At 38.4% G+C, this 19,496-nt stretch overlaps 1 protein-coding gene and 2 long non-coding RNA genes across 4 annotated transcripts; 1 reads left to right on the top strand and 2 right to left on the bottom strand.

Annotated features, from left to right (window-relative positions):
* Positions 1–1,332: 1,332 nt before the first annotated feature.
* Positions 1,333–7,537, bottom strand: LOC116197764. Its single transcript, XR_004155097.1, has 7 exons — positions 7,273–7,537; positions 5,679–7,116; positions 5,466–5,545; positions 5,298–5,341; positions 2,837–5,215; positions 2,371–2,467; positions 1,333–2,225 (listed from the first exon to the last, which is right to left on the bottom strand). It is a non-coding gene; the product is annotated as an uncharacterized LOC116197764 (long non-coding RNA).
* A 246-nt stretch (positions 7,538–7,783) lies between these two features.
* On the top strand, positions 7,784–8,643 carry LOC116194249. 2 transcript variants are annotated; one of them, XR_004154389.1, is made up of 2 exons: positions 7,784–8,133; positions 8,346–8,643. It is a non-coding gene; the product is annotated as an uncharacterized LOC116194249 (long non-coding RNA). The 2 variants fall into 2 exon arrangements; XR_004154388.1 differs by having other exon boundaries at positions 7,784–8,153.
* Positions 8,393–10,490, bottom strand: LOC116194248 (macrophage migration inhibitory factor homolog). The gene is made up of 3 exons (XM_031523009.1): positions 10,153–10,490; positions 9,331–9,531; positions 8,393–8,662 (listed from the first exon to the last, which is right to left on the bottom strand). Exons 1-3 carry the CDS (start codon positions 10,261–10,263, stop codon positions 8,627–8,629), a joined length of 348 nt encoding a protein of 115 aa, XP_031378869.1. The 5' UTR covers positions 10,264–10,490; the 3' UTR covers positions 8,393–8,626.
* Between the last annotated feature and the right edge of the window lie 9,006 nt (positions 10,491–19,496).

Genomic DNA, 19,496 nt, shown 5'->3' with positions numbered 1-19,496 from the left:
ACAGCCGTCTCTATGATGTTGGTGACGTTCTCGACATCGCTCACATTGATAGCGGCATCCAATGCTTGGAAAAAGGGTCGTCCCACACATCCGGAACCACCTCAATCGAGCCTGCAGACTTGTATGTTACTTGGCTGACTACGGCGGCTACGCCGAAGAGGTTAGTGAGAAGAGATAGGATAGTTTGGTATGATGATCCGTTAATGAAGGTGAGGGCGATGCCTCCAGTTTTTAGTAGATATAGCAGCGCATATCTCATCGGTGGTGGTCACCGCTGGCTTGTCATCCGCCACAAGATGGCAAGCAGTGAGGGGAAGATCACAACTGTCGGGTTCCAAGTGTTTGAGTGGGTTGGCACAAGAAGAAACGTGAAACAACGTCAGACTGATTGTTTGTGCAGAAGGGTTAAAAAGCTCCAGAATGACGTGATATTCTTGGGGCGCAAATCGGCTTTCTGCGTTGCAGGGTCGGGTCTTCTTGCTGCGGGTGGGCTTCTCGAGCCTAACTCTATATACTACACAGACGACAACCAATATGAGAATAAGGACAACAACGGGGGTAACAACATTAATACGGTCTCTGATCTTGACATGGGAGTCTTCAACATGGAACAAGGTCGTAGGAGGCCCTTCTCTTTCCCCGAAGATGCACGTGCCAAGCAGCTTCTTTCTGATGTACTTGTTAAGCTCCGCATTCCCCCCGTTTGGTTTCTGCTTTGACTCATTTAGTTTGTCTAATTCTGTGTAGGATGCTACCATGGGGGTACTCTTCTCCCAGTGGTTTGGTTTATTTGTTGAATAAAAGAAAAAAATTAGTACACAATTGATCCGTATCGAGCATGCTCATCTCTTTCTGTTTGTGTTCGAATTTCTGATATTTGCTTTAGAAAATGCGACGCTGTTGTTTAGTTGGAACTTACAAGACAATGTCTATTTACATTCACTGGCAACAGACTCTTTCTGATATGCTCATCCTTTCTGTTCATGCTCGAATTTCTCAATACTATCGATTCCGAACCACAACTGATAGTGAGGCTTCTGACGCCATTATCGCGTATCTTTGGGAGGGTGGTTCTTCCAAGATGCGGTCTTGTCCAACAACCCTGTTCAGTGCCTGATCTCCCTCTTGTTGTGTGTTGCACTAGAGGGCCTACATCTTTTTCCTTCTGTTTGCCATTGGTCTTTCTATCTGAGGTTGCTGCTCCTTTTTTCTCCTGCCTCGACTCTGTGTCTTATACTAAGATCTTCCTGCTCAAGAGAAAGGGGAGCAGTCCGTTTTTCTCCACTGGAACCAAATCGGAACAACGATCTTCTACATTATCCTCATCTAATGAACAAAATGTTAAAGCAAACACCTCAGTTATGTACAGATGAGAAACATCAGCAAACTTCTAAAAGACATTCATCATCTGCAAAACCATACTGTGATTCCTAAATTCAGCAAGCATCAAAGGACAATATATTTGTCCACAAACCTCTTCTGCAAGGGATAGATTCTAGAACTTACAAGAACTTTTACGATGGAAGAGAGAGCAGAACTTCCAACTCATATATCTTGACCGACTCATCTACTACTGCAAGGTGTAAGTTATATGGGTCCTCGGGCAACTTCCGATCACTCTCTAAGCAGTCTCCCAACCATTTTGAACTAACTCACGACATGCAAGTTGCTTTTTCTCAAGAAGCTGCTTCTCTTTTGCACCGAAGCGGTACAAAATAGAGTGAGACTTGAAGCTCTCTGCTTTTAGCTAAGGGACCAATTCAAGTTCACTCCTAGTGCACACATCTCCCATTCCCCCAAGTAAATATTGTGCATGACTTCCCACTCAATGGTTAGAAGCTACCTGCTCATTCAGGCATAGATTGCTGATTGAAAAATTACTATCAGATAAAAATAATTGTGCTTTTGTGCAGACAGATACATCAGTCTATGAGGTGTCTCACAGAGAGGCTTTTTTTTTCTTGGAAGTTCATTAAAGACAAATTTTGCAATCACATACTACTGCTTGGAACAATGTCCAAGAGGACTGTTTACAAAATTTAAAGACGCACCTATCAGTTAGTGCATGCAAGCCTGCTGCCAATCCCGGTACTTTCAGTACTACCAAGTGTGTAGCATCTGCGAGAGCAAGACTTTTTGCTTGCTTTCCCACCACCCCAATGAACTTCAAGGCCCAACCTCCTCTGATTCGGATAAGCCTCAGCTGGATCTTCTGTTCTGGTTGTCTTCAAGAAAGATCCACTAAGAAGTTAATAAACAGAACTGCAAACAAACAGGAAAACATAAATGAAGAAAAGAAAAAGAAATCATGATATTAATGTTCAAGTATATAAGCTTGTACAGTCAGGGAAAGATTTTCAGATCACTCACTTCTCAGGGCTTTCCACCCGGACATCTGGTCTCTCCTTCAAGTGATTGGTAACCTAATGAAAGCTCAGGGGTCCCTTCTTCGGGTATTTCATATTTCCTGAAGAAATATGAGAAAAAGTTAGACCACCCTCCAGAAAAGCAGGAAGCAAATTTTGGAAAAAAATAATCATTCAAGGAAAATATTTTGAATCCAGACAAGAGGGAGAAAAAGGGGCCAACTGTAGTCAAATAAAGTCTTTTAATATAAAGCATTTATTTTTCATCAAATCTCACTGGCTTGCCAGACTAAAGTCATCTTTATACTCCAACAGCCAGTATAATCTTCCTTCACACGCTACTTCCAATTTCTCATGTCAATGGATCTTACACCAATTAAGTAAAACGAGAATCTAACGTTCTTTCTTACATCCATGGAAGGGACAAGTTGCTCAATCTCAACCCTGATTCACTGAAAGGCAAGAATTACCTGAAACGTGGCTTTAATTTGGTCACAACAGCATCTGAAAGCCCTGTACCAACCCTGCAGAAGGATATGAAACTGCAATATATTGATGCAGTTAGATCCATTATCCTTCATTTTGTGATATATTAGAATGGTTGATCCTGGGATCAGGATTTTTTTTTTTCTGGTACTTTGGGAGGCTGAAGCCTGCAATACAAGAAAGAAACGACTAAGGAGTACAATGGCGGGGCATGGAGACCCCAACTACGTCACCCATGAGAAGTGCCTCTGAGCCCTTGTGGGGCTGGACAAAGAACTGGGAGCCAAGGGAAAGGCTTAAAGCTCGTCTCGCCATCCAATCGGCACAAGCATTCCCCTGGCTATGGATGTCTCGAACCTCAATACACCAGTTCCTCTCTGGGATCAGGATTTAGCAATAAAAGGAAGACCCACTAGAGGGCAGTAGATATAGCAATATCAAATCCAAGTCACTTTTATAATTTAGACTCTAAAGTGGTTCCTCATCCATCCTACGACCATAAGGTTGAAATAAGCTGCATTGCCACTGTTGATAGATAAGCTCACCCAATAAAATAAATAGAGAAGTCCATGAAATGAATAACTATTGACCTTTTTCTTGGAAGTATATTTCAGATGCAGCAATATAATACCCAAGAAGTCAAGGGTATAGATGAGAATGGTTGCTGAAGGAAAGTACCGTCTTGGACATGTATTTAAAGCAGGACGTTCTGCAAGACCAACCAAGAATTGAGCTACCTGTATTTCTATATGAATCAATAGAAGTTCCACCCAAAGCAGCACTAATTGCAGATCAAGGGTCAGATTATGTATTAGAGCTGGAATCACCTCCCCTCCACAACACCCAGAGCCGTAATATCCTCTTACAGATGGAACGATGAGAAGAAAACAATGTTATGGCCTAAGCAATCGAGGATATACTGCCTCAAATTGTTAAGCTGTACGTAGTAAAAAAAAACAGATATTCACCTATGACAACAAACATTGAGATCAGAGCTAGCACGAATATAGTTCGGCTTTAGCTTTAACCACTTTCCACTCCGATCACCTGGTTCCCATTTGGAACCAAGGTCTTTCAAGAAAATTCCTTCATCTCTATGTAAGAAGACAAACCTTGATTAATACAACTAGCAGTTCTAATGAAAGCAAATATACATACAAATTGCGGAATCAATGAAGGAATTTTAGGCTGTAAAAGTGATGCCAAATCTTCAAGAACTCAACCAGCAAGCCCACCAATTCATTCCATATTGATCGACAGAAATATGTATCTAACAGCACTTCGGCATCCAAAATTTAAGAAAATTAAGCCACATGAAATCCTATTGAAATAATATACAATAAAGTGACAGCCACATGTTTATACATAAAATAATAGCAAGAAGAACTAAAGCCACAACAAACAAGGAAAAATAGAGAATAACTAAATCATCAATTGCCATAATGAAAGAGCGACCTTTTCAAACTTTCACCATTAAAATTTAACATTGCACAAGAAATAAAGTTATTACATTCACCCAATTTTAGCAGTTTATTAGTTCAGACAGCATTATGCAGTTTCCGAAACAGATAGGATGCCTCACCTGTTCTCGATTGTTTCCTTAAAGAACCTTTCAACATCATCCAAATGAGCAACCAACAAGGCTCTCCTGTGACGTGTCCACGAGCAAACTAAGTCAGGTATTACTCTTAGAAATTCAGGATGTCCCAGTATAAGATCAACAGTTGTTTCTCTATCCGGATGATGTCGTGTGTTAAGACCCCCATCAGGTACTAAGATTTCCAAATGACCCTTTGTAGGCTTCGCAACTTTTCGAAGAAGCTCATGCCTTTATGCTTTGGTGAATGACACTGGTATCCCCAGAATAAAGACTATCAAATGCAACATCTGGTTATAGTAAATGTCAACGTAAACTCTTATTTGTTGACAAGAACCAATATTTTCGAGTTGAGATTTGCACAAACAGAGAGACAAAAAGGAGATGCTCCAAGGAAAACTATTTGTGTTACCGAAGAGACAATATCATTTGCAATAGATCTCACAGCAGAGGAGCAGAGAGTTGAGCCACTGAATATGGTCTTCAAACAGCATTTCCTTTCTTTTTGATGACATCAGAGTAAGTTTCATCTGGCTTGCTAACAGCTCCACCAAAGGTGAAAATGAGAATTTGAAAGTGTAAAGCATCCACAATTTAGAAAAGTGAATCAAAGGTCGGTCTGTCTGATATCCACATCCTATTAAGCCATTATTCAGATGTTATGTATGCTCCAGTACCTACTCACAACTAAATTTCTCACAAATGGGTTCTAATTTCCTGAACCAATCAATCACTGTTGACAAGCCTTTGAATGCCAAAAGCACAACTGCAAAGATAAAACAATGACAAATTAATTTCAAGTTAAGGTCGACTCAACAAAAAATTTAGTTGATAACATGTTTACAAACCTGTCTAGTGTCTATCACTGCAAGTCCTTCCCTAGCTGCCTTGGCTGATGGGAAAGGGAAGAGATTAGTAAATGGACCATGCTTCTAACAGTACATTTAATTAAATTGAAAAAAAAAATCAAGGATGAAATTATGGATATAGTGCCAAGATCAAAACCAGGAAAATACCAATTTCTTGATTTGAACCAAACTCAGAGAAACAATTCGAACACTTGTCCCATACAAGCATTTCACCATAAAAAATGCACCTGAAGACAGAAGGAGATGAACCAAGAAAATAATTTTAAAATTATTTATTTTTATTTGAGTTATTAATAAATCACATGCTGCAATGGCAGCACTTATCTATTTGGAGCAAATTAAATATAGAATCATCCTTACATTAGGAAAAGCTACAGCCACCTCTAATCTTGCTAAAAATGTAAGTCACGGTCACACTTCCACTGGATCCATTGACATAGTTGCTTCTCATGATATGCTGACCCCCTTGACTTGCATCTCCCAATCTAAGTATAGGACAATATACTCCAGCATTTGATTTTCTTCTAAGCATCCTTAAGATGTCCATAAGCAAGCTAGCGTAATTCCATCTCAATGTCAATGTATGCATTATTTAAACCATGGCTCTTTTGGACCCAAAAAATATTAATGTGTACATTGATGTTAGAACTTTCGGGAATCATGCTTTTAACCCATCAGGCTTTTAACCTCCAAAGTGTTCTTGGTCAAAAACAAGTTCTGTATGCATCTGTCTATTGCTTCAAGTGAGTCAAGATTTCAATTTTTGGATTTGCAACTTAGGATCTGTCCTTTTCAGCAAGTAAAACCCATCCTATCAACCAGAATACTCTGAACAATAATGTCCAACATCCCATGCTCATATTCGGAATGATCAAGGAAGCTCCTGCAAGCATTGCACAGCTTTCACACCAAACAAGGAGATGCCATATGTATACTTCAAACACGAGATTGTAAATCACCCCAAAAAATAAAATAAAAATATTTGAAGCAGCTAAACAAGAGTACAGTAAATGTGATATATACCTGGAGAAGAAATGCACCTCAGTTCCATTCTTATGAATTTGAATGCGATCGCCATCAAATTTGCATTCAACGATCACTTCTTTCCCATGAAGCTATCCGTAAGATGATAATCATATAAATTATTACAAATCAAAATAATATATAATCCACTATTCTAAGGTTAAGAGGATGCACTACAAGGATACCATCCATCTATGTGAAAAAACCTGGAAAAGTGGATCAGTTTATCGTGGTGATGGCCATTAGGCAACTGTAGTGCAATCTTGAGATGATATATATATATATATATCCCATTTGTTATGATGCTGCGGAAAAATTCATTGAATAAGACCCTTTTCCAAGCTGTTGCAGCATTACCAACTCTCATTGCAAGTTGGGGGCGCACTGGTTTCCCAATTTCTATATCCTGCACCCAATAGGCCAATACCCAGTATAAGCTCCATGCAATTCCACTAGCAATAGTAACTTTGAAAAGTTCACCATGATATATGGTTCCTTAATGAAGTCCCTTGATTTGCCAATCCAGAAAAGGCTACACGTACCTTACAAGTATGCGGAGACAAATTGTAGGTCATGATATGGATTTAAATTGAAAAACAAGCCAGATGCAACTTAAAACTCAAGCTATACTGCAGTACAGAAGAAGTCAAACAAGATTCAAATTCCAGTCCAGAAAAAACAGAGCTCTCAAAAATTATGCCGTATCTGAACTCAACCTGGCGCTTATGCCGTTGGCTCCGATCCCTTAGCCTCTCACAGACCAGCTTTAGATTACCTGTCACATCAAACAAGTCCTCAGCATCCTGATGAAATTCATGAAATATGCTCTTTTTCACTTACACCCAACTTCAGATCTACAGCAGAAATATGAAACCATAAGGAATGACTACTAAAAACAGGAATCTAAAAAACACTCATTAAAAAGGATTACCTTTAAGAATTATCATGACAATCCGCTTCAATTCCTGTGCATTTGTCCTGTTGATCAAAGTAGAAAGAACTGAAGTCTTCTCTGCCTGCAACAAAGTTATCAAAATGTAAGAACACCGAAAGTGGCAAAATTTTCAAATGTACCATGGCCAGCAACACAATTCCATGTCCACAGACAATGTACACGTGATGTGCATAACTGTATTTTCCATGTCTAGAATCTCTAGCACTAGTGGGTAGTGACCCATCTAAGAAGGCAAGATACAAACTCAACGGGCCATATTCCAACATAATGGTGATATTGATTGACAGACATGAAAATTGTCAGACTTCGCTGATCTTGCTTTTACTTCACGGATGGACTAATAATAGAAAATGGACTTTTTATATCAAAAGTATGTTCTTCCAATACACAAAATGTTTTTTTTGCAGCTTCAAGCAAGAGATTCCAGTGGCTTCATGTTCGGTCTTTCTCCTTCTGCGAATAAGAAGAGAGCTATCTCCCAGCAGAAGACTTACATTGATTGACAGACATGAAAATTCTCAGACTTTACCGATCTTGCTTTAAATTTACTTCACGGATGGACTAATAATAAAATATTAGACTTTTTCTAACAAAAGTAGGTTCTCGCAAAACACACTAAAGTCTTTTGCAGCTCCAAACAAGAGATTCTAGTGGCTTCATATTCGGTCTTTTCCCCTCTGTGAATAAGAAGAGAACTAGCTCCCAGCAAGTCGGTATCGGATCCGGGTTCGCATGGATATTGGGCCACAGAGCTCGGCCCTTGCCCATTACAGAGCTCTACCTCAAGTGCAGAGTCCTCAGCCTATTGGCCAAAACTCGGAACTAATCCCTGCTGGGGTGATCTTTTCTTTTCCAGTGTGATACGACTTTGTCCTCCTGTCGGATTCATTCTTCTATCTTTTGTTCTGTTTCTGTTCACGTTCTCATTGTCCAAGTTTCATTTGTCGGATGAGATCAAACGAACAAAATGTGTTTTGCTCAACTTTTCCTGTGGGTGCATTTGTGCGATATGTATATTGACCTAGAGAAAACTTCTACCAACTTTCCAGGAAATGAAGATTCGAATGATGCTGAGAGAAAGAAGGAATTGAAGGACTAGATCCAACAAAGGAAGGATTCTTTGGATGTTAATCTATAGGGACTACAAGCTAGTATGTTTCTGAAACTGTTACAGATGTTATATTTAACTACTACGGCCCGAGATACAACCGGATTATACAAAGGGGTTTTATTTATTTTGTTCTACAATGAAGGCAAAGATTGATGAAGCTGCAAGTTCATGAATGTGGTTTTCATCTCGTCCTGCAAAAGCTTCTTCTTGCGATGCCCATCAAAATGTTGAACCGTTGAATCCAAAGAATGATCTCTGCATCAGAAAGATAACACAGACCATCGGACTTCCCATTCCCATGGAAAATCAAAACAAATAGTTTAAGGTGCACGTGCTGTATGCAACAAATCTTGTAGAACAAAACACCTGATCAATCTTGAGCCAGTGGAAGAATCTGTCATTGAGATGCTACTGAATTTGAAAGCATGGAGCACTCTTCAAGAAACATACAGAATTTTAGAAAAGATTTTGATGGGTCTTCCCCTTTTAGTAAGCTTACAATAAGATTTAGAGGTGGATCTGCCAAGCTAATATACAGCATTCCTCTTTATTTCAGACTCATTTCCTAGATTCACCGTCTGATGGGTGACCCGGGAAAAACAAAATACGAATTTCTTTAATTTAGAAACTAATGGAAGTTGCAGCACCCCTTGAATTAAAATTGATTCGCAAGCAAGAGATCCACTCAGCTTATCAGATTCTATCTAGTGCAATCTTAAGAAAATTTACTAAACATGAGCTAGTTGAAGAACTTAATTAGAAGCAGATAGCAGAATATGAAGGAAATTCAAGCAGGTGGGCATTATTACATTTGATGGAAAATACATATTTATTATTTGCAGCAGGAAAATTATTGAATTCTTATAGCTGCAGAGAAATAAAAAAAGAAGATGATGCTCACAAAGCAGATAAGTATGACCCACCTCGACATCATAGAACTTGATATAGAATCGAGAGCCATCAATGGAGAGCTTGGTTTGGAGAATTTCTGCAACAGTTGAACTCAACTTGCCATTAACACTCTGTCCAAGTCCCCCAATCGATATCAGCTCACCGTAAGCAGCAGGTGCTTCAGTTCCGGCAAATGCAATGGGCACCGACCCATTGAGTAATATCATCACGTACTGAACAAAAAGACAAGCAAACCTTACAATTTAAGTCAATTGTCCCCCCCATGAGAACATTATGCCCACAGATCAAACAGAAGGAACAGGTACAAACCCGAATAGGCAATGTGATGAAGTACGGAATAATGACAAAGAGACCAAACACAAAGACTACGAAGATGTAACTAATGCCAGTCTAAGAAAAGCTGAAGCCGGAAGATGAAGCCGCGCAATCATATTTATTCAACCCTCATGTGAGCTCAAAGAATGACCAGCCACAACATTTGAAAGAACACTAAAGCAAGACAAAGCAGTCGGGCAATGAGGCTCGACTGCTCTCCAGATAAGAGCCTGCAGATTTGAAAGACAAAGCAGTCGGGCAATTTGTTCCTCAACAACGAAAGAAACAGAAACCCCACATCTTTAAATAAGCGACCCAACAAGAAAATGAAGCGAATTCATCAAGTACGAAGCAAACTCTGTTCCCAAAGTTCAGTGAGCAGTTTCGTCGAACAGCTTACCTTCATACAGAGTATATAACACGGAACATATGAGAGAGAGAGAGAGAGAGAGAGAGAGAGAGAGAGAGAGAGAGAGAGAGAGAGAGAGAGAGAGAGAGAGAGAGGAGCCAGGGCCTACAGACTCGGGCTTGCCGATGATCTTGGCGATCGCTTTGGTTGCGTCCCTGAGAATGTCGGAGGCGACGACTGCGTCCACTGGAACATTGGTGAACAAGTTCAAGGTTGGCATTTTCTTTTCTCGTATGCGGGCGGGTCTTACAGAGCTTCAAGCTAAGCTACAGGGAGGAACTTATAATTCTTCTGTTTGGACAGAGAAATGGAATGAAACGAACGTGTGGTTCCAGAGAAGATAACGGGTTTTTTGCTTTGTTTCGGACTTCAACTATCCCGTCCAGACGTCGACTTGACCCGGATCACACGATATTTCCATTGCTTCGGCCTTCTTTGTCATCTGTTTCGCTTTTTCCCCAGCTTAAAAAATTTGGTTTCCTTTAAAAAACTGCTCTTTCTTCCGCATTCTAATATGCATCAACTTTTTACGGTGAGATTTGTACACAAAAAATTGATTGGCATGCGTACTGGTGCCAAAAAACAGTTCTTTTATGGTACCCAATAATTTTTTAAAGGATTGTTTTGATTTTCTTCTACCCTGTTCTGTCCGGACTTCGACTTGACTCGGGTCACGAAATGTTTCCATTGCTTCGGCCTTCTTTAGCATCTGTTTCACTGTTTCTCCCTCTTCAACAAAAACTCCTTTTAGAAACAATGATATTTGCTTTTAAAAGACATTTATTTGCCTCTAAAAGTATTAAAAATAAAAGGCTAATTTGCCTCATTTACCTGTGTCATTTTAGATTTATAGAGGTAAATTAACAACAATTAATAAAAGTCATTAAGTGTTAATTAAATTTGCCTCCAATAATGAGATATAACGACAAATTTTGTTACTAAATTTATTATTTAGGACAATTGTAATTTTCTCCGGTCGGTAGATTTGCATGTTGAGGTTAGCGGATTATGGTGCAGTCACTTTCTTTGTCATAGCATTATGCAGTCTCCGAAACAGATAGGACGCCTCACCTGTTCTCGATTGTTTCCTTAAAGAACCTTTCAACATCATTTAAATAAGCGACCAACAAGGCTCTCCTGTGACCTGTCCACGAGCAAACTAAGTCGGCTATTACTGACTTGTTTGGTTTATAAATGTAATTTTAAAATTACAACTTTAATTTAATTCTATCCACAATAAAATTAAATAATTCATACAAAATCAAAGAGTGGGTCTCATTTATACCGCTTTTTTTTCATAACAAAACAAAATAATTCATACAAAGTCAAAGGGTGGATCTCATTTATACCACTCTTTTTCAAAATCTAATTTTAAAATCCTACTTTGAAACTAAACGCAGCATAATAGAAATTCTAAATGTCCCAGTATAAGATCAACAGTTGTTTCTCTGCCCGGACAATGTAGTGTGTTAAGACCTCCATCAGGTACTAAGATTCAAGTGGCAAAGTATCTACCGATAAATTCTACCTCACAATGAGATGGCTTCTTCATATAAGAATAATTTATACAAAAGATCATTCAATTTTTCTTCTTATATTTCGTGAGTGTTAAGTCTATAACTTAAATTTTCATTAGGAATTTTACCCGGATATCAATCACTTTAGAGTATTAATTATCTTTTATATTTTACCCAAAATGATTAACTTTTTATAAATTTATTTTATTTATATTAATGTTTATTTTCTTTAACATAATATTTATTTATTATATAAAATATATATATATAATATTTCCCCTCCTTTTTTACTTTGATTTTAGTTTGATTTATACTTCAGAATTATTCTACTTTACCCATATATATTTACTTTATATTTTGTTAGACGTAGTTAATTTATTTATTGGAATAATTCGCCTATATCCAATATGAATGAAATATTGTAATTTATTGATATTTGTAACAAATCCATATGATTTTCTATAAGCCATATGTATGCATAACGTGTATAACTATTTGATAATATTAGTTGCAACTACAAGTTAGCACAGGTCAAGTGTCCCGATTGGATTGCTTGGTAGACTTCCCTTTGCGAATCACACTTTTATTACTACTAGAAACATACCGATGTATAGCACAACCTAATCCACACGTACTGCATTTCAACTATAATGATTTTTTTTCAATACGTTTATGGATAGATTGATAGATTAATTTGGAAGAGGAAGGAAACAAAAACCAAGAGTAAGAATTAAAGATTATATTTGAAAAAGAAAAAAAAATAATGTGATAGATCATGGGATTAGGAAGTGGGGAGGAAATGATAAAATAAGGAGAAGTTGACGCATTAGAGAAAAGAGAAAAAGGGAAATAATATTAAGTAGATAATATTGTCCTTCAACTCTTCTATTTTATTTTAAATTTTATCATATCTAAACTAAAATTAGGTATATTTACAACTTTTCAATAATTAACTATGAGTATAAGATTGTCCGGTAGGCATTGGGGTTGCCTTGGTCCATTGCGGGATTAACTGGTCAACATTAATCGAGACTTCTGCTAAGTTAAGGAAACGACTTCATTTAAATTAGTCAAATCATGCGCAATCGAAGTTTTGGAGCCTGGGCGCCTAGCTATCCCGGTCACGCCCAACTCTCGCATTGGATGGTTTCTTTTTTGGCTGAATAATGTAATTTTATAATAAAAAGGTGGTTGTGTTTATATCGATTCCTAGACTAATGTCTGGATACCCCTGAAAAGTACAGAACGAGTGAAAATTTGACATCGAGCCATATTGACCTAAGTCATGAGCTAGGGAGTTATCTGACTTAGGGATCCATGAACATAATCAATCCGAGAAGAGTTCGAGAGTTTTACAAATATCCGAAACTAAACTCCTAATTTCCCACGGCGAGTTTTGTGTGTGCAAAATGGCGTCGATTAGTAGCAGGGCATCACAGCGTAGCCAGATCTTCTTCATTCCTCTTTTTGCGGCTATGTTGAGGGCAAGGAGGGCTACACGAGCTTCTGCCTGAAGTGGTTTATCTTCATGCGACACTTAAAACCACGATAATGCTGGTGGGCTGTTCGGGAGGTGTAGTATTCCCGAGAGGCATGATCATTGGATGGTTTCGTTTATATTCATTCAGAATCGGGGAAGTGTACTATGCCTTGAGCATTATATCGAAATGGCATGTAACCCCATTTAGGTTATGTCCAACGTACCATGTACGTTAATTGATGAGTACTGTTGAGTATGTCTCATATTTAGTGGAGAATCCGAAGACTCGAACACTGGAAGCAGTAACGAGATTGGACAAAAAAGGAAGGGAAGAGATCTTAGATTCTGCTGTGAGATTATATTTCTTATTTTGTAGGGATTTCGTCATATCTTTTAGATATTTAAATGTAGAAAATTATCTATGAGTGGTATTAGAGATAATTCTAGAGTATTTTTAGAATATTTCAAAGGGGAAAATATCCTAAGATTATATTAGGATATCTTTGAGATATTAGGAAGGTATTGTATTTATTTAAAGGAGAGAAAGTCTTGTATCAAGACAACACGTTGTGTGAGAATCATGGATAGTTTTCTCGAGTGTTCTCAGGTTTACTTTCTTGGACTCTCTAGGGTTCATAGAGTGAGAGAGTGGTGAGAATTATGAGGTATTCTCGGAGTTGGGTCTTGTAACAAGGGCAGGAAAATACGAGTATGATCTCGAGTATGTAACCTTCCATCCATTCGATCTAGTGGAATCTCTTAGCTTAATTCATGAATGTTTCCCTCGCTATGAAGGTGTTACCACGTATGTCCTAGTGTTTTTTCTTCTCTCTTATCGGTGTAAATTCCTCGAATCAACACTCTTCTCCAACAAGTTGGTATTAGAGTGTGGTCTCGGAGAGGATGAAGATGTCGGGAGCTAAGTTCGAGGTGGAGAAATTTGAGTGATTGAATGACTTCGAGCTATAGAAGATCAAGATGAAGGCTTTGTCGGTGCAACATGGCCTTGAGGGAGCACTAGAAGGAGGGAAGAAGCTGCCCGCGACCTTGTCACTGAAATAGAAGAAGACGGTGATATCGAAGGCTCTGAGTGCCATCCAATTCACCTTGTTTAACAAAGTTATACGAGAGGTATGTCATCCAAACTCGACACTGAAGGTGTAGGAGAAGTTGGAATCACTATATCAACATAAATCCTTGACGAAGGGGTTGCACTTGACTCCCTTCACTGCAAAACTAGTCAAGGTCATGGTTAATGTCAAGCCTCATAGCCGAAAATATGGAACTTTTGAGCTTTTATTCATATATCAATAGAATTTAAACCAAAAACTCTTATAGAAGCTTAAACTATAAACTCCTTTCTATTTAAGTCCGTCCACCTTGGCCAGGGATTTCCTGATCAAGAACAGAACTCAAACCCATGTGATCTTTCCTTATTTATCCAGGTCAATGAATTCCATTTCGATTGGACACCTACCTCCATACATAACTAACTAGGACCACCGTCTGCCGGATACCCATGCTTAGCACAAGTATATAAGCATGAGCAAATCCTAATTATCCATATATGAGAAAACCATGTCATCTCAGGTGTAAGGTCTATATGCCCAAATACAGTCTAGATAATATTCACTGACAATAGTCAACACTAAAGCACCATGCCAATATTATCTACGCATCACAGTTCGATTCACTTATTTCTATAAGTATCCACATGTTTGTCTCGATATCAGATTTCAAATAGCATGAGACTCACTACTCCATCTTCATTAGTATACTAATCATAGATACAGACAGAGGTGCCGGTCTATCCGGAATGATAATGCCCAACTAAAATTCCTACACCTACGAACAATTCAAAGAAACTTGTACCAGAATACTCCGTCATTCATATTCTCAACTATTTGAAAATGAAACATCTGCCAAGTATCTTATGGATTTAGACTGTTGTTTATGAATAACAGAATAAATATCATTGCCATAAATAGGAATTATCCAAATACATATATCGTCTCTAGGGCATATAACTATCATCCACATCCCAGACTCTCGCAACTCTTTTTCTTCCCGGCAATTCAGCTACTGCGGCTTCCACTCGAGGTGCCTGAGCTCGTTGTTTCTGAGCTATATAAGCATATTGCCAAATGTTCTTTAAACAACAATGACTAGCTGGCTTAGTCATACACTGTATGGCACATCGATTTATGGCCATTTTCACCATTCTCTGGTCATCCCATGGAAAGAACTGAAATGCAAACATGAAAATGGGTTATATTTGATATTTCCTACCAAGAAAAGAAAAAGGTAGTAATCGATATTGTTATATTAAGTCCAATATATGCAGTACTTACCGATCGAAGGGATTCCTTTATCACATATTTTTTTCTAGGAAGCTGAATGCATCATCCTCGATATCATATATGTTCGCAATTATTATTATATGATGGGCAGCCTCAGATAACGTTTGGATTGCTTGCTTCGTATTACCAATACATGTTTCTGTAAGGAAAAAAATGATAAGAAAAGGTAAGAGAAAAATAAAATGGGAGGAAATCTAGATTAAACATAGCTTATCTCAAGGCCTCCCTCCAAGTATTGTTTTCTCTCTCTCCTAGAGAGAATGAAGGTAGTGTATAATAAATAGCTTAATAAGGACCGAATAAAGTAAGATGACTAGTAAAAAAGTAGACTTGCTAAAACAAATAAATAAATAAGTATTAAAAGGCTAATTTACTGATTGCAATTTCTATCAAAAAGAAATATTTCTAATAAGCACACACTAATTACTCCAAATACATTTATGTCATGTTAGAAAAATTAAGGGAATGACAAAAGGAATGACATGGAATCCATTTAAAGGGACAAAGACTCATGGCAATTAAGGAAAAATCTTGTTCTTAAATTTTCATATCTAACTAATCAATAAAGGAAAACTCAATAAATTCTAAAATCTATTATATATTCATTTCCATAACAAATCAGAAGAATAAATGGTCCGTAAAATAAGTTGCTTGTAACCTGACCAATTTGAAACCAACAAAACGGTTGGCAGAAAGGAAATGTTTGGACATTTCATAAAAGAAATACGGGGTATTACATTACCTATAAAAGCACAATCAATCAACAATGACACAGTTTTGTCGCAGTCCTAGGAAATTGAATCAACCACCAAAACACGTAGTCCTCCACGAAGCTCCATCCTTGGTGGTTTTAGGGAGTTTCAAGAAAGTATGAATATTGTTGGATCTGATAGCGAGATTTTCTATTCCAATCCAACCAAAATCAATGGAAGCAAATTTGAGATCATATCTAGGAAAGCATATTTTAGCCAATGAAGCACCAGTATATTGATGTAATTACAATAAGTAAAGAAAACCTGATGCAGTTTACATGGAGATCGAATGTCGATCACTAATGACAAGCATATTAATGGGTTTGACATACATATAGCAATTGACTCCCTAGAGTAAAGTGGAAATAGAGAGCTCCAATACCAAAGAGGCAAATACAGGAAAGACAATTCTATTGTGAGCAAGAACATTTATATATCTAAGAATAAATGAAACAATACTATGCATTGAAATAGAAATCAAAAGTTTTCCATAATCCAAACATAACATAACTTACTACCAACAGATCTAAGACACATTGACAAGTATACATCAGGATGTTCCTGCTTTGGGGCAAGAGGAAAAAGAAAGGAAATTATTTTTTAACTCAATATTACATCATTTTGAGTGATAGCCTCAAATCGATGTCGAAGAAGAAGAAGAAGTTTTTTAACTTAGTATGACATCATTATGACTTCATTTTGAGTGATGGCCTCAAATTGACTTCGTGATAGCCTCAAATCGACGTCGAAGAAGAAGAAGTTTTTTTTTTTTAACTCAATATGATATCGTTTTGAGTAATATCCTCAAATCGATGTCAAAGAAGAAGAAGAAGAAGTTTTTTTTAACTCGATATGAAGTTGTTATGACGTCATTTTTAGTGATAACCTCAAATTGACTTCGTGATAGCCTCAAAATCGACGTTGAAGAAGAAGAAGAAGAAGAAGAAGAAGCAGTATGGCTGCCAGTCCTTCGGTTCCCCATTTGATTGCTGCGGACAAGTTGAGCTTTTGGGAGATGCTGCAACTCTCTCTCAGTTGATTCCTTCAATAGCCCTTGGCTAGGGATTGGCGATTATAAATAATAGCATCGCCTCCTCCGATGAACGGGTTTTGCGGCTATCTGAACGGGTTTCTAGTCGACCCAAACACTTCAAGGACTACATTGTTCATACTGCTCGCCATAAGACCCCTTTCCCTGACTCACCTACTTCCTCGGACTTCTCAGGTATGTTCTATCCCATTGAGATATTTATTGATTATTCCAGTATTTATAATCATCACAAGGCATATGTAGCTGCAATTAACTCCAATACAGAGCCTACATCTTATAGAGAGGCTATTCGAGATCAAAGATGGAGGAAGGCAATGGGAGAAGAAATCCATGCTCTTGAGTTAAATAAGACCTAGACGATTGAACAACTTCCCACCGGTAAATACCCTATTGGTTGCAAATGGGTTTTTAAGGTGAAGCGTCGAGCGGATGGAAGTGTGGAACTCTATAAAGCTCGACTGGTTGCGAAGGGCTTCACCCAGGTCGAGGGGATTGACTTTCATGAGACATTTGCACCAGTGGTGAAATTGGTAACTGTGCGATTTCTATTGACGGTAGCAGTGGCAAGAGGATGGATCATTCATCAAATGGACGTAAACAATGCATTTTTGCACGAAGATTTAGAAGAGGAAGTATACATGGAATTACCTCTGGGTTTCTCTACTTCGAAGAGTGGGAAGGTATGCAGACTTCGCAAAACTCTGTATGGACTTCGTCAGGCATCGAGAAATTGGTTCTCGAAATTCGCTGATGCTCTTTGGCAGTATGGGTTCACTCAATTAGGTGCAGATCATTCCCTATTTACTTATCATCAAAGTGCCATATTTCTTGGGGTGCTGGTTTATCTCGATGATCTAATCATAGTCAGCAATAGCTCTAGCCACTGTGATTCTTTTAAGGGATATTTGGATAAATGTTTTCGTATTAAGGACTTGGGACCTCTGAAGTATTTCCTTGGTATTGAAGTTACTAGAATAAATTCTAGTCTTTTCCTCAGTCAATGGAAATATGTACTCGATATCTTGACCGAATGTGGTATGTTGGCATCGTGACATCATCTTTCCCCATGGAGCAGCGTCATCGACTTTCCACGAGTTCCAGTGACTTATTATCGGATCCTGGCAAGTACAGACGGCTGATTGGGAGACTTATCTATCTGACCATTACAAGGCCAGAAATCAACTATTCTCTCCACATCTTAGCTCAATTTATGCAGGAGCCTCGCCAAGATCATTGGGATGCTGCTATGCGGGTTATTCGTTACTTGAAGCAATCTTCCGATCAAGGAATTTTTCTACGGCCTACAAGTCTTGAGCTTGAAGCGTTTTGTGATTCAGACTGGGCAAGTTGTCCCATGACTCGTCGTTCTATCACAGGATATTTTATTACTCTAGGAGGGTGTTCGGTTTCATGGAAGACGAAAAAACAAACAACAGTCTCTCGTTCGTCTGCTGAAGCAGAATATCGAGCCATGGCAGCAGCAGTCAGTGAGATCATTTGGTTACGAAGTCTTCTCTTTTCTATCGGGGTACAGATGACTACACTGACTCATTTATTTTGTGATAATCAAGCTGCACTATACATTGCAGCTAATCCTGTTTTTCACGAGCGGACAAAACACATTGAGATCGACTGTCATTTTGTTCGTGAACACATCAAGACAGGGCTTGTAACTACCGACCATCTGCCCACGTGACTTCAATTGGCAAATATCTTCACGAAGGCATTGGGTCGAGATCGCTTCCGTTTTATTCTTTCCAAGTTGGGCATTCATAATCCACATGCTCCAACTTGAGGGGGACTATTAAGGACAAATTAAATTGCATTCATGTATAATAGTCATATTGTAACATATATAGCAATCATAGATATCGGTCTTTTAGGAATAATTAGTTTCCTCTTTCATGTAAAAGCTCACAACCTATTTATCTGTTCCTCAAACATCAATGAAATCAAGTTGGATTCATCCAAACTTCTCAGGGTATCAAAGCGGGTTACGTTTCTGCGTGTCCACGTGGGCTCACATTACGCCGACCCAATATCGAGGGCAGCCAAAAGAGCGCCTCATGTTAGCCCCCCCTCGCCCGAGCACGAAAGAAGAGCCCGGCTCGATGTCAATTGTTGAGGGCGGGTGTTTAAGGGCACGTGACAATGTGTAGGCAAAAATAGATCACACGTTGCATGTGAAGGTGGGTGTTGAGGATATTAATCCCACATAGAAAAGATGAATCAAAATCCATTAGTTTATATGAGACTTAAGTACCACCACTTATCAGCTTGAGCTTTTAAGTGA

Source organism: Punica granatum, chromosome 2 (assembly GCF_007655135.1).
Source record: "Punica granatum isolate Tunisia-2019 chromosome 2, ASM765513v2, whole genome shotgun sequence".
Classification (NCBI taxonomy): domain Eukaryota; kingdom Viridiplantae; phylum Streptophyta; class Magnoliopsida; order Myrtales; family Lythraceae; genus Punica; species Punica granatum.
This window is presented reverse-complemented; position numbering and strand designations above follow the sequence as displayed.

What these genes read in the sequence shown, in the direction of transcription:
- LOC116194248 (XM_031523009.1), bottom strand. Translation starts at nt 10,263, where the DNA reads ATGCCAACCTTGAACTTGTTCACCAATGTTCCAGTGGACGCAGTCGTC. An exon ending in TCATCGGCAAGCCCGAGTCT is followed by an intron (nt 9,532 to 10,152) that starts GTAGGCCCTGGC and finishes CTTTTTGTTCAG; the next exon opens with TACGTGATGATATTACTCAA. An exon ending in TCAAGTTCTATGATGTCGAG is followed by an intron (nt 8,663 to 9,330) that starts GTGGGTCATACT and finishes TTTCTGATGCAG; the next exon opens with AGATCATTCTTTGGATTCAA.